This window comes from Erithacus rubecula (genome assembly GCF_903797595.1).
Source record: "Erithacus rubecula genome assembly, chromosome: 2".
Lineage (NCBI taxonomy): Eukaryota > Metazoa > Chordata > Aves > Passeriformes > Muscicapidae > Erithacus > Erithacus rubecula.
Window position 1 is genome coordinate 90,008,449 of NC_136685.1, and position 25,683 is coordinate 90,034,131.

At 37.8% G+C, this 25,683-nt stretch overlaps 1 protein-coding gene across 31 annotated transcripts in view; it reads right to left on the reverse strand.

Annotated features, from left to right (window-relative positions):
- Positions 1 to 25,683, reverse strand: part of ESRRG (estrogen related receptor gamma) — a 368,929-nt gene that overhangs the window by 25,919 nt on the left and 317,327 nt on the right. For all 31 annotated transcript variants that reach the window (XM_079328601.1, XM_079328613.1, XM_079328597.1 and 28 more), the window contains one exon: positions 21,785 to 21,946. In XM_079328601.1, coding sequence (XP_079184727.1) covers positions 21,785 to 21,946 — 162 coding nt within the window. The remainder of the gene's footprint in view (positions 1 to 21,784; positions 21,947 to 25,683) is intronic.

Consider the following 25,683-nt stretch of genomic DNA (forward strand, 5'->3'; position numbering starts at 1 on the left):
TTGTCTTTTCTTGTCTTTTTTCTTCTCTTCTTTTTCTCCCCCCCTCTTTTATTTTTTTTTTTTTTTTTTTTTAAGTACCCAGGAAGTACTTCTTAAGCATCCCTAATGCTTTTAGGACAAGACACTTCCCCATTTCTCAGCCACTAGCACCTTTTAATTTCTGAAAGAGCCACGGTTGAAAATCTTAATTAATTGTTCCATACTGCTTCAGGATCATTATGCAATGTAATAAAGGCCGTGTAATTATGAAATTTTACAGCCATTACCAAGGCTGATGGCTCGTATTTCATCCTCAGCTGGACCCAATGGCTTTTAGCCACTCAGCTCCCCTTTGATGAACTACAGACAGATCTATCAGGCCCAAACAATATCCAGGCAAGGCGGCTATAATAGCTACCTACAGATGAAGCCATAGATAAAGATAAACTATAAATCTACACACAAATGCAGGCACATCGCCTCAGGATGACAGAGGGGAGAGGATGAGACACTTGGGAAAGCTGGAGGCTTGCAGAAAGGCAACCTTCTTTCTCTCTCTCTCTGTTATTCAGTTTGGAATTTGTTTGGTTTCTTAAAGATGCAAAACCCCTTAACACTTCCCCCATAAAATTACATATTTTTTAAAAACTGTGAGTTTTTATATGGAAGTCAAGCAGTCACTTTATCCATCCATTAAATTTGACAAAGGGGATTTACGTGGACAAATCAAGTCATCCTCCAAATGAAGAATCCCTGTCAACAAGTTTGCAAATCATATTTTTAAAAGCGAATCCAGGTCACTTGCTTCTGAGACTGAAGAAAGCAACCATCCCTGATTTCTAAATGCATCATCATGAGCAGATGCACAGAGGTGAAGTTAGATGATAGGCGTTCACTGGAGGCAGCACCAGAGATGCAATTTCATGCAACACTGTCTGACATTATTTTATTTTCAGTCTGAAAATGAAAATACTTCTAAAATTCAGTGCAAGTTAAAGAAACAAGGGGATTATATATGCTCTTGGTACCTGCAACACCAGAATGTAGTTTATGTCCTAGTTATGGAGGTGACCTCCATCAATGCCCTCTTTAATTTAAGACAGGAGGCCTTCTGAGTATGCAGTGTTAGTCCCTCCAGAGTGAGACAAGGCTGACTAAATGATCTCTAGGTGAGAAAAAGAAATGGAGAGCTGCAGCTCCTGACCAGTTCTGAAAGAGTCCAGGGAAGAGTGTGAAAACATTAGCTTGGAAACTGCATCTATTAGAACCCATTCCAGTAGCCCACGGTCAGTCGTGAAGCTGATGCTGTACTCTTGGTTGAGGCTATAAGCACTTCAAAAGGCAAGAAAAGTTAAAATAGAAATATCATTAGTACTGTCTGATTTCTAATAGAGCATATTAGCCCTTTCCAAAACACAACAGATTTAAAGGAGGTTCAGGGAAAGTAAAGCAGTACCCAAGAAAACTCTTCATCAAAACAGTCATGTATGAGAGAATGCAGTAAAAGTATACATAAATTAATTATATAAAAGGTAGTTCTACAGCTTTTATTCTGTCTGCCTCAAATCACAGACCAAGCACCACTACAGTAAAATGCAGGAAATTCAAAATGGAAAACAAAAGGGAAATTCTTCACTCACAGAGTAGCTGGACTGGAGAACTTCTTGGATGTCACTGAAGTCAAGAACTCAGAGAAGGAGCTGATGCATACATGGACAACCAGAATAGCTCCAGGTATTAATACTCCAAATCCAAATTAAGAGGACAAGGATATTTTTCTTCCTTATTTCATCTAATCTCTAAGTATAAGGAATTCAAAAGAGTTTTCCTGAGGCTTCTGTCTACTATGAGGTTCATGTCCCCTCCCCTGAGACTAATCACTGCTGAAGGCAGCAATGTGTGTGTCCATGGCCTATAGCATTCAGTTCACAGTTTCCTAAAAACAGAAGCCTCAGAATTTGGGCTGCCTTTCTTCAAGGTGTTTGGAACCTACTCCTAAGAAATGAAGCTCAGAACAGAAGAGCTCAGAGAGATGTGCCCCAGGGTAAGAATTTCAAAATCACAGCAACCGAGCTCTCACTGTACTGCTGCTTTCGTGGAAAGATGAAAATAATGGGTATGGAAGATCCATGGTGTTATCATAGCTGCAAAAGCAGGCAGGTGCATGTATTAGTGTGTGTTTGCATAAGCCTGTGTATCCATGCATTTGTACTGAGCAAACCCAGGGTATTCTGAAAGCCACCAAAATGAATAAAGATCACCTGCTCATTAACTTGTATTCTTTGCTTATTAAATATGTCCTTTCTTCCAATATAAAAACATTTGTCTTTGCTGAAGGACAAAATAACAATGTAATCACCCAGGTCAGATCAAAGAAGTATTTGCTGAAACAGGGAACAGAGTCACAAAGGGTCACTGGTCAACAGAGCTGCACCTGAAGACAGGCAAGGGAATGCATGATTCAGGTTCCTCCAGCATAATAACTGAGGATGCTTGATATATGGTCTTTAAGGACCAGTACCTGCTTTATTGAAACTGCACATATGGTGAGTATTCACTGAACATAGTGTGAACTGATGTGCTCCTTGCAGTGCACGTGGAAGCATCATGAACATCCTTAATGGGGAAAATAACCCAACATTTACTGGACTATACTAACACCACTAGAATATAATTCCTGGACAGGACTTTAAATTGCCTTCTAAAACTAAGAATTTACCAGAATTTGGCGAAGACCTCTATTAGAACATGCACTACAAAAATTGAGAAGAATGGATGTAGACAAAGAAACTGGCAGATCTTTTACCTTCTCTACTTTCCAACAGGTGAACTCATTTAGCCAAATTAGCATCAACCTCACAGATAAGCTCTGTGGCTTTACCTCTTTCTATCTTCCCCATCACTCATATCAGTAGAGTAAAAAGCAGCTACAAGTATATACAGCAGAGAATTTTTAAAAGCAAAAACTTAAAGTAGGAAGTAAATGCAAAGATGTTATTTCTATTTCTATCTGAGGCAGTAATTCCAGTTTGCCACATAGATCTAATAAAAATAATGATGATAATGTGAGAAAACACATAAATATCACCTTACTATTTTTATTTTACAAATGAAATGCGTGAAGTTTTAACCTCTATGGTAAATGTCTAGTCTATGAATGCCTATCAATATTCTGTAACTTAAGATTACTGCAAGATTTTAATGAAGTACAGCAAGGAATTTTGTGCCTGTCAGAAAGTTTATCTGTAGTTTAGTGCAAACTACCTTGAAACAGAGCTAGCTGAGGCATAGTTAAGAGTTTATTTTTTGCCAAACGTGAATTACTGCAAAGGAAAAGGTAATTAGCTTTACATATTTTGGGGAAGATTTTCCCAAAAGACTGGGTTTAAAGCATTTTCCTTCTTCAAATGATTCTTGGGTTTTATTTTTTTTTAATGGACACCTCCATGTACCTTACATATGAGCAGGAAGTGTTTTTAAGAAACCTGGCTTTAAACAAGAGGTTTTGCAGAGTCTCAAAAAATCCCTGATTGCAGTAAGGCCACATTCAGACACAGAAAAAGATATTAGCATTAGGACAGACCAAAAATGGAAGGGATATGGGGGTATAACTGTATAATTGCATCTTCCTTCTTTCAATATTCACCAAATGGGGCACAAACTGTAGCTGCTATAATGCATGCCATGCTTCACACTGATTTTCTACACTTGGTATTCCCTAGCTGAATTGTTTCTGAAGTCTATGGTGATTTTTTCCCACAGCAAATCAGCAGTTTTTCAAGAGGTCTCTGTGCAACCCAGGAGTATGACATTTACTAATGTGTTGAGATTCAGGGATTCTCCTTTGTAGAAGCCAACACTAATAAGAAAGATATGGTTCAGTGTCCTGGGTATTCTTCCCAGTTTTATTAATTAGATGGAAAGCTTCTCCCTCTGGAATACTGCAAGGTATTTATTAACACTTCAGCCCACAAACTAGAGTAAATTTACAGTAGTGGAGGTAATTGTTACATACACCGGCTCTTGTTATCAACTTGGCAGGGATAAGCAAAAAAACCCCAGAGGTTTAGATTATGATCTTTTTCATGATATTTTAATTGTGCTTCTTAATCTGCTAAATTAAAAACTATAGTACAATCTTACTCAGATCACTGGCAAAAAAGATCATATCAATTTGCAACAAAATGTATGAATGCTCCTATCTCTTTTAATTATCCAAAGAATTAAACAGTCATATTCAATATGGCCACAGAGTGACTGAGATACAAACTTCTTCTTTTGTAGTTGTGCCATCTTATCCCTCAGCACCTTCACATTCTATTTCATGTCTCCCATCTTTTAAGGCACAAATTCCCTTCCCTAGATGATCTTTAGTATCACCACCTTCCTTCTCTCCCTGCATGTTCAGCATGATGAGATACTCCAGCAACTGTGTCTCAGCACAGTGATGAGTGATAATGACCAGGCAAGCACTCTACAGTATCTCAGTTACTTTTGTGCTTTACAGAGAAGTGTTAGCTATGCCCAGAGATACTCCATGTAACCACATTTCCCTCACTGCTGCTTTCAGCCTTCCTCTTTTCCTTTGCAATCTTCTGCTATCAGACCCTCTTATTCCTTCTGGGCACCAGTATGTCAATTTATAGTGCCACCAGCAATGCCCTCTCCTTAATTGGTCCACACTAATTTACCTACACTTTTTTTTTTTTTTCTTTTTTCATTATGCAGCTCTTAGTATTCTCAAAAGCTCAGAGATTTTATTTTGCAATCCTTACCTTATTTCTACATTCTTGCACCCACCAAGTGTTCTGATGGGCCCAAATACCTCAAATGGACTCTGCCATCAGGTGTTTGGGCACAGTCATCAGTAATTTTAGAGATTACACAGAAAGCACAGTTGTGCTTTGGGAGGATGTGCCATTAGAGAGGTCTAAATCAAAATTTTCACGTTCCAATATTGCTGGGTCATCTCTTGTTTCTTTGCCTTCTTGACCCAGACATCTGCTTTTAAATGTCTGTTTCTTGCTGATCCTTCTTTATGGTCACCAGACATTTACTGTGGCTTCCCTTATGGATATTAAGTGCCTTATCAGTGATCTGAGAAGGAAAGGGGTGAGAATTTTCTCATCTGTTCTGTCAAACCCTGCTCAGCTATCCTGACTGCACAGGGCACAAGTCATTAATAGCTGGCACTTGCCAAATACACCCCTGTCAAAGAGCTAACTAACTTACCAACATCTGCAGCTTTCAGGACTGTACCACAGATGATAGCAGAAGCATAGATGAAGCATGGGGTACATTTATACAGAAAGAACATAAGGAAGAATTTGGCCTCCCAAATCTTCCACTGTCTCTCTCTCTAATTCTGCTGGAGTCACAAAGTCCCTCTCTGCCTCTTTCTGTGCAAACTACAGATACTACATATATGAATAAACAGGGCTGTTGTGCTGTTTTAGTCACTTAATGTCTGAAAACAAGAAATATTTTAATTTTAAAAAAAAAGTCTATAAAGTATATTTAACACTTCTGTAAAGTATGTGAAATGGATGAAGGGATAAACTGGCTAAAATATTTAGAAAAGGATGGAGTTCAACTTTAGTGCTTCCTCTTCATGCTATTTTGGTCTGTTTCTCACTGTTGGCTAGTGGGCAGGAGAAAACATGATTCTCTTTTTTAAAATATTTTAGCCAGTTTATCCCTTTATCCATTTCATATCCTTTTCAGCAATGTTGACTATACTTTGTAGACCTTTTCTTGGTTAAAATTGAGCTGAGATGGCTCCTACTAAGGTGACCATTTTTTTCCCCCAAGTATTTCTATGGATGCAGGACTATGGTCACAAAATGCATGTCTGGCATTGCATTAGGATGAACATAGAATAAAACTAGGACTTTGACCATGTAGTGCTGACTTCACAGCACTGAGTGAGAGGGTCAAGTGCACCAGCATTGTAAAACTGTAAACAGACATTGATATTATACTGTATGTATGAAAATGCATACAATGCATTTAATTAACCCTAGGCTGTGATACAAACTGACAATTCTCAACAGAAATTTCAAAGCTGACACCTTTCAAGTAATTTTGCTCAAGAAGATACATATTTAGGCCAGATTTCTATACATTTGTATGTATTTTTTAATATATGAAAAATGCATATTATTTACCCAATTGCCTGGAATGTCTATTGGAGAAATATATATTTATTTTTAAAAGCAATCCATATATTATTTACTCACTGGATGAGAATGACTTCAAAAACCCGTTCTGGTCCATCAAATAAATACATATTTATAAATGGTTTTTAAAATGCGTATTATTTACCCAATGGACTGTAATGGCTCTCCTAGAGCCATTACATATAAATATGTAATTAGTCACATAACAAAAAATCCCCACAAAATTTATCAGAAAAGCATTATATTTTCATGTGTCAATGTACAATACCTCTTCTATTATTATTTTTCTTTAAACAGCAAAGGTGATTATCCTATGCTAATGACCAAGGCTTTGCCATATTTCAAAACCCCACTAGCTCTGCAATTATATAAAATATAAACTTGAAATCCTCATTTCTTCCTCTTTAAATTAGCATTTTGGAATCCTTATCTTGCAGTTGGTGCACCTGGCCTGGATCTTTCTGCCAGCCCCACGGATGCTGACCAGACTTTGCATAACTGAACACTCCTGTCAGTAGGAGTTTGTTCTGTTCTCACACAAGCTCCTCCACACTCTCAGCCAATGCACCTGCACCACTGCTGGGCCATCCAATCTTGTAGACTGCCAAACTTTGCTTATGTATTTCTCTTCACATGGGTTATTTTCTGCAAAGCATGATATATCCTCAAAAATCCCTTTGTCTTGTGAGAGTGAGGGCAGGATATGAGACATGCAACTCCAGGATCACAATGTGTTTTATTACACAGTCCTGTATAAGTTCCTATTTGAAAGGATGTAGCACCTATCCCAAGTATTTGGGAATTAATATTAAGAACAAGACCTGCCAGGCCCACAAAAATAGATGCACACTTTCCAACAGGACTGAATAACATAATTTTAGTAGTGCATGTCTGTATGTGCTAGAATAAGTGTCACCCATTAAGATGTAAATTTTATTCTCTGAGCTGAATGCCAGGTGATTAATTCTGATAGCACAGTGATCAATTGGTACAGGTGCTGCACCTGAGTAATGTTTGTTTCTGTACACATTGGTAGCAAAGGTGCAGCACTAACACAGGTGTCACTTGTGTAGCTGTGCAACATCTCTGATTTTCTGAAAACACTCACACTGGTAGTTAAGCTGTATGTAGTTCTGCCAGTTTTTTCAATTAGACCCATTATTGATTTGATGAAAAAGCAAATTAAACATACCATGGTAGTATGTAAAATAGTTAGATAGAACATAAGGTTCTGGTGCTGAGCTTCTTAGGCACATTATCTTTCTGTGCAGCTTTTCCTCACCACAGACTCTGGAGACTACAAAAATGGGAGATGTTTGCAAGACAACTTGGCAGGACCAGTCTAGGAACTGAGGTATGGAACATCCAGAAATATATTAATCTAAAATGACAGGAAGCTCAAACTTTGTTGAGACTAGAGTTACAATTACTTAGTTGCTTCATTTATATCTGGCATAAACCTCTTGTTTTCACAAAGCTGCTAGAGATTGACACCAGTTTGAGGATAAAAATCAGATACAGCTAATAACATATTTTCTTTCAAAATAACAAAAAACATTTGTTAATTAATGGTACATTTTAAATTTTATAAATCTCTGTCATGTGGAATCAACACTGTGTTCAACTTACAAGTATTTCTTTGCAATTTCTCCTCACTGAAGACCATGAGTTTTGATACCAAGAATGAGTAACATGCAGTGTCTACCCAGGACTTACAAGTTCACATTTTTACAACCACTCTCCCCACCCCTCTGCTCAACATGATGGGGAACCCAAAGCAAGTAGGTGTGCTCACTAGAAAGCCTCTTCACTAATTTCCATTTAATTCATTTACCAAATCAAATCCAACTGCTACTGTGAAAACTATCTTCTCACAGAGGGGACTAAAGGATCTCTCCACAAGTCACTCCAAAGCACCTAAGGTTCAGCTTCCCAAAGCAAGATAGCTGAAACAAACACAACTAACAGAATGCTGCAGCAGCAGGTCTACCCAGGGCACACAGCTCATGGCAAGAAGTTTCTTAAGGTCAAGCACAATAAGCCCACTGTCTGGCTTTGGTGTGCTGGAAACCTACATTAAGTCAGCACAAGCCTACAAAATCCTCTTTTCTTATTTCCGCACAGCCGCTTGTGTCGGAGCACAGACAGTATTTTGCACTCTCTCTCTCCTGTCACTCAGCACTGTAAGAAGGCCCAATAATATAATTTCCAACAGGTCCAAATTCCAGTTGAAATTAGCAGTCTCCCTGTAGATCTGCAATTTTAGGACCTATACCCTATATTATTAAATCAGTCAAAAATATCCAGGTAAAAACAGTGCTGCTTAAGATTAGGTTTTGGTTTATTTTGCCACTCCTGCTGCCAGGGTGTAATCTTATGCCTCTGTCTTTCTTGAAAAGCATGTAAATTGTTGTACACAAATGGAGTCATTAATGGAAAGCAAGACATTGCGAATCAGACAATAAACGTATCAATTAATGCCTGGGATGCACATGAGGCAATCAATCTTCCCAAATCCCAAATCAATTAAAAAAAAAGGATAAAGAAAAACAATTTGAATTTTCACTCTTCTAAAAGATGGGGATGAGAAGAGAGAGGGAGGGAAGCTGGTGTACCAATCCTTCTAAACTCTTTGTCTTTGCTTGTTTTGTAATTACTAAACCTGAGGTAATTTGAAAAAAATGTGAAGAAGTTACTCTGAGGAAATACTGACATTTCAGATTAAAATGTCTGAAAACAAAGGAAGAGAAAGAGAGAGGAAGATTGCAGCAAGTATTAGGAAACTTTTGGCCTTCAGCCTTACACACGCACAAGGTGCCCGCACTAAGGAAAGGAGCAATGTTTCTCTTCCTGTGTCTTTTTGTGCACTGATGGAAGTGATGTCCTACAGCATTTCAAGTCATTTATTGAAGTTAGGTGGTGGTAGTGGGAATGTTGTTAAGGGAAGTAAAAAAAGCAATGTCCATTTGAAGCTTGTCTGTGAACTTTGCATGAACCGCCAGGAATAATGTAGTGTGATGACAAGCCAGTTATACCTTCCACTAAATTTGCTGTCTGGAATGAACTGAAATAGTGTTTGGTTTGTGTAATTACGTCCATCTATCTTTATATTCCAGCGGCATATCGCAAATTGAAAATACTAAAAATTGACTGTTGGTTCTGATATTTAATGATTGCCAAAGACAAGACGATGATTTATTGGTTACTTACCGATGTGACACATTTGCATCTTATTAGACGGAGATTACTATTCCTTAAAATGCGGACGAGGCCTGATCATGTCTGATGGATTGATTTGATTTGCAAATGTAATCAAACTAATAAGAGGGAAAAAATGAGCAATAATGCCTTGTTTTTCAACTGGCAATCACTCCCCTGCCAACAACGCTGATATCCCTGACTAAGCAGCCTTCACACAGTCTTCCTGTCTCCTCAAATAAACAAAGGGATGCAAAGAGCTTGATAAGAGGATAACGAGCCAAGTATGGATGTAACATGGAGCCTGTACCTCAGCACTGTATAAATGTATCAATGGGAGCACCAGGAGAGGACTTACAGTCCTTCCAGTTCTTAAAAAGAAGGAAGTAAAAACCCAGAGAGTAAAACTCTATGGCAAAAAAACTCTTTACTAAATGGGGGTGGAGGGGGGAACTGCATAAAAAAAAGAAAAGTGGTTCTAATTCAGGGAACCCTGGGAGAACAATCCCCATAAGCACAAAATTTATCGAAGAAATACCTGGAATTCCTCAACCTGATAGGAAGCTAATCAGTGAATGTATTTTGGACAACATGATTCAAGCAACTGGAACCATTGACTGTGGCCACAGAATCAGAGAACCTATTTCCAGGGGTATGCTGGATGTTGTTTTAAAATTATTCCAAATACTAAACGCAGGTTTTCTGTCACAGCAAACATTCTATCATTCTGGCCAGATGCTGATGTTCCTATAAGCACTGAAATATGGTTCTAGATAAGAGCAGACTCTTATTCAGCTTAAAGTAAATGACCCTAATCCTCCATAGTAGGATTCTCTTTCTCATTAATAATAATAAAAGAAAAATTAGAAGAAAAAAAGTTTTGTGCAAGGAATCACACAAAGTCCCCCACCATTTTCACCAAAGTGGTAATTCAAACAGAAGGCAAATAATAAAGCTCTGAGGTCCATATAGGTTACAGATTGTGACCTGCATATTTAGGGATTGATCCAAAGCAGTGAAATCAAGGCAAGTCTTTCTATTGGTCTAAATGGATTTTCATATAAAGCTTTACTAAAGAGGGAGGTTTGAGTGTGAATGTTGACAGCTAAGGAAGTGATCCTACATATATTTGGGAACACAGAGAATGCTGCACAATGGAAGTGCCTGTGCAAATAATGTGATTGTACTACTTAAGTATTTTCCAGACTGATTGCTAATTTGCTTCACTAAGGGATATTCGATAATGTAAAAAAAAAAAAAAACTTGCTTTAGGGAACAGCCATTATAAAGTGTCAGGTTAAAAACAAAGTTGAATATATAGCTCCAATTACCATGCTCAAAGACCTCAAAATATTTTCATAATTTGAAGTTTTATAGCTCATGTAATTTATACTTATTTTAACAGCGGAAAAGCATCCTGGTCAAATTCCAATTAAATAATTACATTTTGCCTACCTAAAATTCTCACTGCATTTTTAATTGGATAGGACACACTTCACTGCTTCTCCTAAATTGTTTAGTATTGCCATTCAGTATATAAATAGCTACCACTTTCTACCACGGAGACAGTACACTTGTCCGTGCAGCCATCAATGGCAAATTGGAGTTCATCTGTCCTGCTGCAGCACTGGAACTCAGGAGACCCATGGCAGTCCATGCTCCCATCACCCTGCTGCAAGCTGGTTTTACTTCTCCTAGCAGGTTCTCTGAAAGATTTTATGTTTGTCATTGATGCTGGCTTATTATGATGTTGCTGGCTATGAACATGCAAATGTTCCTTGTCAACAGCCTCTTTTCTTGACTTTACCTCCTGAAATGCCCATCTAAGCCTTTTGTCAGACACTGCCCTCTGTAGGTTTATGCCACTGAGAAAGCAGGAATAACCCTGCACAGCTTGTGCCCTCCTTGTCTCCAGTCCTGCCTGCACTGCCTGTATGGGGCAGCTTGTTTCCCAGTGGCCTCTTGATTACAGAGACCATGGTGTGCCTCACGTGTGTGGATTACAGAACATAGCAAATTACTCATCACCATTGTTGTGCCAGGCACAATACCGCAAACTCCAAATTTGGGTTTAATATATATTCAGCAAAGCATTCAGCACAACTCATTAATGGGGTCCAGAAAGTGTTCAAGTAACTTGAAACACAAGAAACTCTTCAAAACTTACTCCTATAACCTCAATGAGTGAAGATAATCTGGAATCCACAATGCATTTTGAATGTTGTATTTGTAGCTGAAGATTCACTGACACTAAGAACCTGCTCCTGAATCCACCCAACAGTTAACTTTATCTCTGGGAAACTTCAAGGTAGTAAAGAGAAGAACGGAACACAGAGTAAAATGGCTTTCCACAAGAGACTGATAGGGGGATGGACTCTTACTGCAAGCAGAGTTAATTAATGAGAGACACAAGGGTCACAGAAAGTTTTATATGTTACCAGATAGAGCTTGAATTGTTACAAGTTTGGAGTCTAATATCTGTTCAGCAGGGCAGGCATGATGCTAAAGCATAGTCAGAAAAAATCTCTGGCCAGAAATACATCCTGCAGCCTGCCAGTGTCATGATATATTTATGCCAGAAGTGCAACTTCTTCGAACAAATGTATGAGCAGCAGTCATTATTTGCTAAACTGTTCCCCCTTAATCTCTCCAACAGCTGGATGCACGAAAACTGCAGATTTGCCCCCGCCTCCTCTCCACCCTCACCACAACTCTTTGCTGCAGTGTTCTCATGCATAACATGTCAGGACTTGCTAAGCGAGCTGACTCTACTCTGCAAGTGCCATTTCCATTGAACTTGGAGCCTTCTGCATCTGTAGTTGCATCTCATTTCAGTATTTGATTTCACCTCAGCTGTTAATGCAGCTGATTGAAACCGATGGTGCACAACATGGCAGATGAAAACGTCTTGGGGAGAAGGGTCAGGGCTACACTGTGAAATTTCCACTCCTCTATAATATGTGCCTCAGAAGTTTGGTGTGGAAAATACCTTGGCCACAACAAAAGAACTTTCCAGAACATGTTTTCAAATGAGTTTGGTGTGGAAAATACCTTGGCTGGACCAAGAGAACTTTCCAGAACATGTTTTCAAATGAGAGGAAGCTTGTGTGTTTCCTTGCATGAAGAACCACCAAAATACTTTAATACTGCCTGCTCTGCAATATTTAACTTGGGGATGTTGAATTAAAGCAACACGGAACACTGAATCGGAAGTTACAGCCAAGTAACTGCTCCATCTAAGTAATTAAATACAGGGGCATCCAGTACCTTCACTCTTTGGACTCTGTGTTTCTTGGGGTTCTTTCTGCACACACATACATGCCTATATATTTATGTGTGTGTGCATAAATTGAACATTGCCCAACAAAAAAGCTTACTACCAATGAAGACATGAGTTCATAAAGCCCTTGTATGATCCAGCTGCTGCAGAAGGCGATTACTGCAGACTCATTTTTTAAAAACTGCTGATTCTTGTATCAGGCTGGACTGAGCCCTGCCATTACAATCCAGGTGCTACCCTGTTATCCAAACACTATATATAACCAGACCCAGGTCACCATGTGCCCTGCCAGAAACGTGCTGACTGGCTAAGGGGGCATTGCAATTCAGGTAATTAATCCTATTCTAATGTAGGTTAAGCAGGTGTGAAGCCGAACTTATCCAGAGAGAAAGTAGAGGCATTCTTAGAATTACAGTATTTAACTGGTCTCAGCAGCCTTTAGGAAACTAGACCATCCTGTGTCTCTGACCCAGTCATACAGGTGGAGACCTGTCTGCTCTAAATCCAATCTAAGCAACTGGCTCCCTCCTCCCTCCTCCCATCCTGGATTTACAGTGTCAACATGTATAGCTGAGAAGGTGCTCTTTTCTTCCCCACCCAGAACAAAGTAAATATTTTTTTGTTGGAGGCTTAGGTATGTATAGTTTGAAATGGCCTAAATAGTTACCATAAGAGGGCTATATTGCTCTAAGTTTACTTCTGCATTCTCAGTGTCTGCTATAATCCCTTCAGAGGCCAATTTAAATGACATATAAAACTGATCATCTTATCTCCAACAAAGCCTTCAGGAATTTTAAAACTGAAAAAAACCACTCTTTGTTTGGATGTTCTTTAAACTGTGAATCTGGTTGAAAAAAACCTTTATTTTTCTAGAAGAGAGAAGTCCTGCAAATACAGAAGTGAAAATGAATGACAGGCTCAGTTCTGCTGCATTTACCTCTTTTGCAAATTCCTCACTTAAGGAATAATGCCAAGATTTGTTCCAACTTTCTTCCTGTCTTTCCAAGCAAGGAATCTTTCTGCCTTGCAGCCATACACTACTTTTAAGAAGCTGGCCATCCTTGAGGTATGAACTGTACAATTTGGGGAAGTTTAGGAAAGGACACCCCCCCCCTCAAAAACTATTTCTGAAGTTTCACTTCTTTCATGCAGTGTGCTCTTAACAGTGGTCTTCTAATAAAGATGACCTAAATTATGGGGGGCAGCGATGGAATGATGGAATAGCCATATTCCTGAAAATCTAATGTGCCCAGCTACCTTGGGTATGGCACTCCAGATGTTTGTTCCACTTTGCAAAAGGCCATTATTATTGAAGCCTCACATCCAGCTTGCTTCCAAAAAAAAAAAAAAAAAAAAGAACGGAGATTACAGTAAAATTAAAAAGGTTAAGATACATTTAGACCTCTTACCCTCTGGTAATAAGATTAATTCCTTGTTGGCTTAGAAAAAGGAAAACTACTACTGAGTCATCTGCAATTTACACAGAGCTAATCTAGTAAACCCGTCTGTCACACAAGAAGTGGGTACAAAGGTGAGTATTGTTGTCCCCTGAGTGGAAATACTTGCTTAAACCTCGATTCTGCACAGTGCTGCAGAGTCCTGAGGTGCTGAGTACACACAGGGGACAAAGGGAACTCTCAGCTCCCACTGATACACTGACTACTGATGGGGATTTATCCCTTCAGGGCCAGATCCTTGAACAACAGAGGCTGGCACAGCACATCTGACTTGTACACCCATGACAACTGATCCTACCAAAGGCTCCTGCTCTGTCTATATAGATTAACTGAGCAAACTACCATCTATATTTCTTTTTAATTTTTCCTCTAGTATCTGACTATGGAACAAGCCCAAACCATTTTCTGAAGTTTTAGTTTGCATATTTGTACACCCCCTCAAAAACATCCAGATTTAGTAATGGAACAGAATAACAATTTTTCTCATTCTTTTCTCCTCTCCTTTATTCCATTTAGCAGTGCATTTAAACACCTGCAAATATGAAAGGGGGCATTTTCAGCCTCCTGGTACTTCAGTCATGCAATATCTCTAACTCAGTCTACAAGTCACCCAGGATAATACAACACTCTTGATTTTGCTGGAAGAATAATAGCAAATGGCTGCTACATCTTTTTGTAGTTGTGCATTTAAGACTGAGAATCTAGCCATTTTTGTTTATAGAAAGAAAATGAAAAGCACTGGCATTCATTACTGTTGATTTGCTCTCTTTTTATTAATCATTTCTTATTTTTAAAGGGCCACAGGAGTGAATAACATAATGAAATGGTGGGAAGGTATTTACCAATTTAGCACCTCATTATAAAACTACTCAGAAACCTCTCTGTCTCTCGTTTAACATAATAATTATTAGTGGCAACAAAAGTGGGTCCCACACTTGCACCATGATTAGCAAGTGATGAATTTGGGTTGAATATATTGCATTTTGCTAAGTAAACCTTAATATATCCCAAATCCTCAGTCTAAAAAACATCTAATTTTAAGAAAATAATTTATACTCCTGTTTAAACGCATGTTTCCAAATTAACCAGTAATATTCTATAGAAAACGACCTCTTTTATGCTTGAAGACTCCAGCTGCCACACAATTTATATCTCTTTCCTCCCCTCTTTGTTTTTCAGCCATTTTCCCTGAATGTCAAAGTCAATTTAGTGCATTTCACTTTGCTGAATAAATCAGAGGCGAAATCCTTGCTAAAAGTGAAAATTTGATTTGCTAAAAGGAGCTTAGGGCAACTATTAATCAATATATCCAGAGTGTCAAAGCTAAGGCCATGATAGACATGCATTCATTTGGAGATTGGTTGAGGCAGATAAAGGGGGACACTGGGAAAAAAAAAAAGTGCAACAGCCAGACAGTGTCGTGTGAATGTTGGGGGCATGGGTGGAGGGAGAGGACTGATCTAAAAAAAAAAAAAAGAAAAAAAAGAAGGGTAACAAAACAAGAAAAGGAGACAGTCACTGAGAAGAAAAAAAGCAAGTACTTGTATATGAATAAAAGGTGAACTAATAGAGACATTAAAGTTACTGTTTAATTCTAATCTTGAAAGGATTTTAAATAAGGGATTTAAAAAAAAAAACCAAAACACCGCAATGTTAAAAGATAATAATTGAGCCAAGTTCTTCTGTTACCTGTTAATTCCAATTTTTGACTTTTTTGTACTTTTGATGATGACTACTCTTACACAAGCTTTTTCAACAATAGGCACAGATTTTGAAGCAAGAGTTTCAGGTGCCTTTTTGAGTTTTACTGCACATTTATTGTATATTCATGGAATAATTTGCAGGTGATGACATGTTTGTACGTTTGAGATTTCCCCCCGCCTCCTTGGTTAATTTAATGCAAGTAAAAAAATGCCAAAAGTGACTAACCTGGAAATTAAAGTGCTTTTTTTACCCCAGGACATCTATGTCTAGCATTACTAGAAACCTTCTCACCTCTCCAGTGCTGTCTGTCTCAGTTATGAACTGGAACAACAGACACACTAAGAGCGTGTGCACCTCTAGTTGTACACAAAGCCTACTACTTTTTTGTGCTGAAATCTGCTGAAATTTTGCCCCCAACTTCAGCAACAGATTCATCAAGAATAGCCCACCACTGTATCTCAAGTTACTATCTTTTGCCACACTACAGACCCTTGTTTTGAAAATGCTAGGAGACTTGTGGATATGTTTATTCATGCATTATCCTGCCTCTTCCTCCCTGCCTTGCTACATCACTTAAGCCTTCTCTGTGGTAATCAAAGAAAAATGGAAAACTGACACCATTCCCAGCACTTCAAATACCAGGACAGATGAACTGCTGGCATTTTAGGCACACTGCTGTCCCATTCTGCTTAGAGAAACCTGAACCAACATGGTGATCTGGCAGTGTTGGGTGGTCCATGCAAGCTAATGCTCAAAAATAAAACTGGCAGCCAATTGCTGATTTCCCATACTGTACAATTCAGTGCCAGAGGTCAAGGAAGTAATTTGTTTTTGAGAAACCTCTTGGCTGAAATCTCTACCCTCAAGGCCCAGGGAATGGCCTGCCTTAGATCACATGTCACACTAGTTGTGAGTTCAAGAACATTTCCCTCGCAAGAAAAGCAAGTCTGGCTTCTGTACTTAAAGCATGTTTGGAGAAGGAGTTAAAAGAAGGGCAGATACCAGGCTTTTGATAAAGTGTCCCAGTTAGCACTTTGAGAAAGGGCAGGATTCCCCAGGAGGCTCAAGTCATTATTCCTGCCAACCTCTTAGCACCTCACAACTCATCCTCCACTCCATGTCACATGAGCAGTGAACACACATTTACATGCCCAGCTGTCTGTGGAGGGACAGGCACCCTGTGATGGGGTGCTCTCAGAAGTTGCAGGGTTGTGTCTGAAATGGCCCTAAATCCAGCTAGCAGCACAAGGGACTAGGGAAGGCTGCACAAAAAATGAGTTTTCCAGCAGCAGACAGCACGGTACAGACAGACAGAAGACACCACACACTGCAGAGCTGAGATTTTTTATGGGCTGCCCCAACAAAAATCCACACAAGTGATTGTGGTCAACTTTTTTCTGTACTTTTACCTACATGGGGTAGTATTTCTGAAGCACAGGGTGAGAAAAGGGCATTTTAGAAACGACAACTCTGCAGCAAATCATGTTCTTGTTCAATATTAGAATGTCAAACTACATCCCTGAGAGCTGCTTTGGAAAGGAAAGGTTAAATCCTGTCCTCCACAAAGAGTATGCTGGAACAACAATTTTTCATAAAACACTAGCACTAAAATATTCAAAACATCCTTGTATTTGTTACATCAAAATCATGCTTTTTAAAAAAAAATATATATACACTAGCACCAGTAGCAGTATCAATTTCTAACTATTCCATTCCTTGAACACTGTTACTGCTAACAACACAGAGACAGGGGCAAAACAATATTTTTGTTGTTTGCTAACAACAAAAACAGGGACAACAGCTGAAGATAAGCAGGCTTATTTTACTAAATAATGTAACTAGTTATTTTTGATGTATTAGTCTGATTTACGGTTTCCAAATAAATTTTTCATCTTAAGTGCAAGAAGTTGATTTCTATGGTCTAGTTGATGTTTTTTCATGCATGCAAATTTTGTAGAGAACATTTTGTCTTTAGCCTCCTGTTATGCACATTTTTAAGAGCTTAATGCTTGCTACCTCCACTTAATATGAAAGAATATTGCACATTTTGGTGAATGCCAATGAGAGAGTGACAAAAATTGCACCAAAATGACGAGTACTGTGAGTAGGTATCAGCAGAAAGCCACCCTATACAGTGAAAGTACCAGAAAATATTGAATTAAGGAAGGTTTCCTTATTAAAAAAATAAATGAAATAAAATAAAATAAAATAAAATAAAATAAAATAAAATAAAATAAAATAAAATAAAATAAAATAAAATAAAATAAAATAAAATAAAATAAAATAAAATAAAATAAAATAAGTCTTGCAGAGGCTTCCTAATATACAGTTTATTTGGGTCAGTTAATAGGAGTTTTGTCTCATCAGGAAGGAGATGAAGCAGCATCAGCCTCTCTCCCTAAGCACCTTCAGTATTTTACTAACGAAGTTACAGTACATCAGAATATTTTAATCTGACACAAAGAACAACAATAGATCTGACTGCTGGCCTGATAATCTTCTTATCACACCCTGTGAAACCTAGCTCTAATATTTGACTGAGCCTCCATTACTCGGCAACACATTCTAAAAAGGCCAACAATGGAGAGAGAATGAAGTGGAGTGTGGAAGTACCTCCATATCTACATAAAAGAGATTAGAGGCGACAGCGTTCCATTTTACAGCTCAATCATATTGTGTTAGCATGCGCTTATCCGAGCGCGGATGAAATTGAAAGAGAAATAAAAAAGAGTCAGGCAGATAGGAACCATAAAAGCGAGGCATGAGCAATTTCCAAGGATATAAAAGGATGCTAATGGCGGGGCCCTGTCATTCTTAAAAAGGGCTATTAGGGCACCATCATCTGTTCTTGTGCCCTTACGCCTCTCTAACTAAAGTCAAGCATTTCCTAATGCCATTGTGATCTTTCTCTTCCTCAGATAAGACATGGTCATGTTTCATAACAACACACTTTCCATTTATTTGATTTATAAATGCAAGGAGACTAATTCTATTTACTGATAAAGGCTTTCCATATATATTTTACTTTCAATATTTCCTTTTGTAGATGGTATAGACTTTTTGTTCAATAAAAGCAACTATTGAAATATTTCCAATACCACAAAAATACTAATGATTTTATGAAAGGACTTGAACTTTGTATAATTTGAAAACATTTTTTAGTCTATGACTGAAATGGGAAACGGTTGGCCAGGGCAGAATGAATATTGCATTGTTACCTTTTTGTAGATAATCCTATTAAAAGACTTTTTTTCAGAAGAGCAAAAACATTGCTTCGGTTTCCTCCTCAAAGACAAATTTTACAATGCAATGCTTTAGAGTTGAGATCTTTATTAGTTATTAAGCACCTGATATATAAGGGCCTTTAATTACACTGAACCTAAAGAAATCACTATAGTAAAGAAAGATTTGCTGATTGCTGCTTTGCTGTGCTAGGCACAAATTCACTACTGGTATAATTAATCGACTCTACAAGATTTACACCAAGGGTTTACTTAGTCTGCCAAGCTACAGTGAACTTTTATGCAATTTGCACCTCTTTCCTAATTTATCCTTTTCCCCATCCTGTTATGCATCTGCCTACAGTAACATTTGTTAGCTTTGCAAACAGGCAAGCACCAATCCAGCCTCTTCCAGAAGTTGTTTTGTGCCAGCTGAGAGTAGGCACTGCAATTCATACTCCAACATTCAAAACCAAGCTACAAAAGCTCAACATATTTGCCCCTTAGCATGTCCAGCCCCCTCACATTTTGATTTTTGTGATCAAATAGCAGACAACAAACACAGATTTTATCATTGTCCTCTGTTACCTGAAGGCTTATAAAAAGATTGCCTTTATTTCCTGGGTTTTTTAAAAATTCTCGTTTGTAAATGAAATTAGGTAAGTACGCTTACCTAGGGTGGTTTGAGCTTACTTTGTACTAAAATGCTGTCTTGTGGCAGGTGAGTTCCTCGAGTGGCTCAGATTTTAAACTTTCAGGGCCAGTTTATGGCATCCAGTACCTTTTCCACACTAACCAAAGCCATCATTTTAAAGGTTTCTTGGTCTTGTCCTTCTGCTTTTCCCATCCTTCCAGCCAAATCCAAGCTACACAGCATATTCACAAGTCAGACTGACAAAAGTTCCCCTGCAACTGCTACAGAGCATGACTGACTTCTTTGAGAGCTACTCCATTTTGGTTAAGGTGATCTAGGTATCTTCCAAAGATGAAACTCAAGCTCACCTACTTAACTCATTTTGACTTAATTTGGGGTGCTTTATTAGCAAGCAGTGTAAGACAAAGTAGCTCCTATAATACAGAGTGATGTTTAAATTAGTTTACAATTTGCTTGGGCTCATCTAGAACTGCTCTGAACAAAGCCATTCAGAAATGTCAGCTGTGTTCCTAACCACTGTAACAAATTGTTGCCTGAACGCTGCACACCTAATGACTTCAAATTAGCTGCACTGCGATATTGCCTGACAGTTCGTTACGACTGTTAGCAACATAGCCGGCGTATCATGACCAATAAATTGGTTTCAGTGTGGGCTGGGAAAGGGACTTCCATCAATTTGATTAAAGAAATTACTGTAGCATTCAAAGCATAAAGACAAACTAGTTTAAGGAGACAGAAATAAGTTAACTGTACCAGAAAAACATTGCTTGTGATACAAGAGCTTGTTTATACACCGTTTGTGGCACACAGAATGACTAAATTTCAAGGAGCTATTTAAGAGTCTGTAAGGTGTTCTCTTTTCTCTGAAGAAAAAATAAACAACACTTCATAAAAATACAAATTATTATTATTCTTTGATTTCATTTATATATATATATATAGTGTTTATATTTATCCAAGATGACCCAGAAGAACTGGTTCAAACAAGGGAAAAAAACCAGACAGCAAGAATATTTCTTTGTGATTTCTTTTTAAACTAGAAATAAAATATCCTTAACTCTGATAAACAAACAACTGACTGGATTATTTATTCTACCATTAAGGTATCCCAAAATCACATCTAAAATGAGAATGACGTATTACTCAGAGGAATTAAAGGTTATCCACTCTCATGCTTAATAAGGCTCCACTATCAAAATTAGAAAACTAATGAGCTGATGAAAACACACCAACATGCTCATTTCATCTACTGGACAAGAAAAATTCCTTAAGAAACAAGAGGAAAAGCTGACCTTTTTTTGTGTGACTTTACCCTCAGTGAAAGGTGATAGACTGAGAACCCTGGAGACTTCTGTAAGTTTGTCTGCTAGCTCACAGAGCAAGAACAACCACCTCAGCATTTGGAAGGAAAAAAATATACCTGAAATGTTATCTGAAGGAAATGCTCATCTTCTGAGAAACTGCTTTTGATGATCCCCATTTTTCTTGCTAATAAGATTGCCAGTCAGCTTTTATAATACCACTGCATTTCTGTGATGCAGACTGCAGTCCACCCCATGCAGACCAAGGAAATACTAAGTTGTAAAAGGAGACTTTTTGGGTCAGTTCAGTTCTTTGTACTGAACTGCTGGTACAATACAGTTCTCACACTAGATCAGTCAATGTAGAGAACAATTCCTCTGTGTCTTGCCAAAATATAACTGAAGTTTTCACTCCCTGTGGTCAGTAGTGCTGTATTTACTAACAGAGCAGACAGACTTACATTCAAATACAGTGAATCAGATCACTACAGAGGAGAGGACTTGCATGACCCTTTATGCCAGGCTAATGCTCTGGATAGCAAGGGAAGTTTATCTTAATAAAAGCAATACACAAAATAAAAATAATTCTGTAAGCAGCATGTGAAACATGGTAACACTTGCAGCAACAACACTATTACTTACAAGGTAAGATACATGATCATTTAAACTATGATCTGTGGGAATATTCGGGAGCATTAGGAAAATTTTATGCATTATAGAGAGAGAAAAAAATAGTATTTTTTACCAGTACCAAATAACTCAAGTAATGATTTCTGTACGTTATCTATTTGCAATAAATACTGTATGTACCTGGAATATGCTTAGCCCATCCAATGATCACCACCAGTTCTCTGTCTGCCAGGTCACAAAGAGTGGTAAGTGCTTTGATGTCACTGTCTGGAACAGTGGGGTCAGGCATAGCATAGATCTTCTCTGGTTCAGCCACCAGCAAATGGGAGACAATCTTGTTATCTGTAAAAATGGTCCAGAACATTACAAGATCACCAGTAGCATCATTCTACACTTCAAACAGATGGCTCAGATTTCAAAGTGCACAAAAATTTGTCTTAAGACACTGAACCTAATTACACCTTATTGTAACTTCATGACCTCCTATGAGTGGTTACAGCACAAACAAATCTGGTTCCATTTACAGTGTTTATCAAGCCAGACATGTATGTTCTTAAGATAATAAATTCAACAGAACATAGAAATACATGATCCTTTTTTATTACTGAAGTACAAACCTTACAGGAAAAAAAATAATGCATTACAGTGTATTTTGTACTGTTCAAACAGAAAAGTTTTGCCTTCATCTAATTACCTTCAATTAAGGCGAGGGTATTTTTGAGTGAGTAAATATCACATGCAATTAGTCAATCACTGAAATGTGGAACTTCTGTCAGTGACCTCAACTACCATTCTTTACATACAAACCCAGACTAATGAACTCCTTCTCATTTCTAAACAGGGAAAAACACTGAAATCAAAGAGAATAAAGAGTTTAAAACTAAGCAAAGTATAAAAGTTTGCTAACTCTACCTCAGAAAACTGGTTTTGTGCAAAGAATGATACTTTATCATAGTCATACACTGCTTTTTCAGTCACATGTTAAATATTTACTTTTTCATCCAGTTGACTTGTGACATCTATTTGGAGTAATCAAGTTATATGGAAAAATACAGAGAGGAAAAAAAGAGAAGAGCCCATAAGATTTACAGTACAGAGTTGCTATTCTGTAAGTAGGATAAACACAATATGAGCACTATATCCAGATGAAGGGACAATGGAAATATTTTATCTCTATACAGGAGCCTGATTTAGTTATCTGAGAAGATAGAACTGAAAAATGGGAAAAGGACAAATTCATTAAGCCTCTTAATACAGGGTACATTACTATACTTCCCAATATATTTACATTTTACTTTTCCTGGTAGATACATCTTTTGACCTCAAATACACCACCAGAATATAAAGCCCAAATGGGACCTTTTAGTGATTTTACATGAGTCTGTTCCCTTTGGTGATATAAAACATTGCAAATAGGATAAATAGGATTCCACTGTGAGAAAACACCAAGTATTTTCTAGTGCAGAGAATGCTGCCAGAATTAGTAAAATTTTCCCTATCTGCATATATACCAAGCCACTGGACAGACCACATTGCTCTCCTGCAGTGGAAGCTGACTGGGATGTGACTTGCCCAACAGTGTCAGAGAGGATCCCTACTAGTCCATGACATATTTCCATAAAGTGCTCACTCAATTCAGATTTCTGATACTTCACTGCTCTTTAATGACACAGACTCCTCGATTCTGGTCTACCATCTCTACAATTTTTGCCTTATTCCAAATTTGTGGGTCTGAAGTTGTAATATATGTTAGTCCTTCATATAATAAGTGCAAGAGCCAACTGGAAACCATCACATCAAGCATGTTTTATTGGAAGGGGACATACTCATGCTTTATTTGAACTATAGGAACTATGCCAACTGATGTGAGTTTTGATCTCAACAGTCGACCAATTATCAAACTGATTAATGAGGAATTCTATTCTTATTTACAATAGACAGATGGGATTTTAAACTTTTATTGGCAAACAGCCCTTGCACGTTCTCTTTTAAACAGTCTCTTCATAACGTGTTCAATTTCACACAAAAAACACGTGAGAAAAGGTAACACTAATCCTTTCCAAATTCCAGTGTTTTGAATTGATTAGGAAAATAGCATAAATTAATTAAGAGTGTCTTAATATCCAAACATATGCAGCTGAGGACTTCTACTTTTTGGATTTTTAAACCATAATAAATGAATGAAGAAGCACTCTCATGCCCAGATTCTGGATTTTTTTCCCCTGCAACAGAAGAAATGGCCAAAGAACCACTTTCATTTGTGTATGAGGTACCTCACTAATGGCATTCCACTGATGATTTAGGAATATTGTCTATTTTGATTCAGGATTTGCAAAACCCTGAAAATCTTTTTTATTTTTACAGACAATAAAATCTATGGAAAGGCCATTAAATTCTATGGTGAAGCTGGAAAATGCAATGGGGATCAGAAGTAGGTGTAGGAAAGATCCTCCAAACACCTGCTCTTTCCTTACAGGGGGAAAAAGCTACATGGATTGGCACATATATTAGCATAGAACATCGGAAAATTCTGAATGTACTTAGAAAACCCCATCACTCAGGAAATTGAATAGCCATGAGCACTGTTTCTAGGTAAATCTTATTTAATGTTTCCCTAATTAGAATCAATAGAACCCAATTTTCATTCCTGTGCCTTTGTTATGCACAAACTATCAGTCAGGGTCCAGAAAATCTCCCAGGCTACTTCCACACAAAACCGATTCAACTGTTTCAAGTCTGGACACTTATCTGCCCAGATTTGAAAATTAAGTTTTAAAAATGTTTATTACAAAATTGTTTGTACTTGGACAAGCTAAGGAAAACAGAGGGAGGCACTCAGATAATGAGTAATGATTTATGAGGAGGTTAGTTTATCTCAGACAACTGGAGCTTACAGAAATCGCTGTAGTTATCGCCTCATAGGCAATGCAATGCCCCACATTGCAATAATCTTGGGTTTACACAGAGATTCTTGTGTTTCAGTACAACTGCATTAACCTCATAAGGTTCATATCTTAAGGGCACGGGGCTTTTTGGGTTGGTTTTTTTTTTTTTTTTTGTATGTTTGGTCTTGGCTTTTTTTGGTATGTTAGTCTATCAACATTTCTACTCAATGACAATATCAAGCAAATGAAAAACTGACAATCTGTGCACCCAGGAAAACTAAACCTCTAATGAAATTAAGCATTAGAGTTTATTAAATTTTATTGTATTATCAGAAAGTTTTTATTATAATGTGCAAAATCTGCTTAGTGCAGCCCTAGATTGTATTTACAGAACAGTGGGACAGCTTATGGAGGCTGAGTAGAAGATGCCAGATTGGACAATTGAAGGAATATAATCAGCATAATGTTTTTTGGAAAGGCAAAAGGAAACTATGCCATATGTTCACTTAAGCCTTAATTTTATGTAAAACTGGCTGTTTTTTCTTTGACACAGCTAAAATGCCCTTTCACTTGCAGTTCAAAGACTGTTTATTTGCTCTCCAGATCCCCATATGCTCAAACGTATTGTACACAGCACTGTCCCCTACTGGGGAACAGCATTGGAAACAGATTCCATTTTCCATCCAGCCAGGTATTTTCAAGGGGCTAAAGCTGACATGTGTGTTGTCAGAGGCTTAGATGCAGAGGCAAATGGGAGACAAAAAGGAATTTGTCCTCCTTATTTCACTGGCTTACTTTTTCATGTTAGGAGCAAATTAACCTCATCCACAGGAGCAACTGGTCATGTGTATTGCCATTTGAATTTGGAAGAGTTTACAAAACTTGATACAGAGCCTGTGTGTCTTTGCAGGGTAATACACCAGCCTCTTGCACTACAGCTATAATGCTATTAAATTTACTTCATGGAATTAGTACAGACACTGCTTGAGTTTATATAAGCTGCAAAGCAAAACCCCTAACTATTTTTAGTTAATCGCAAAGAGGATGGAACTTGTATTTTAGCAGTGAGATGATCATCTCTTTCTCTCTTAATTTCAGCCTGGTGAGATACAATCAAGGACATTATTAAAACATAACAAAACAAAGAAAAAAAAATCCATGAGGGTACTAGAGCCTAAACTACCACTTTCTGCT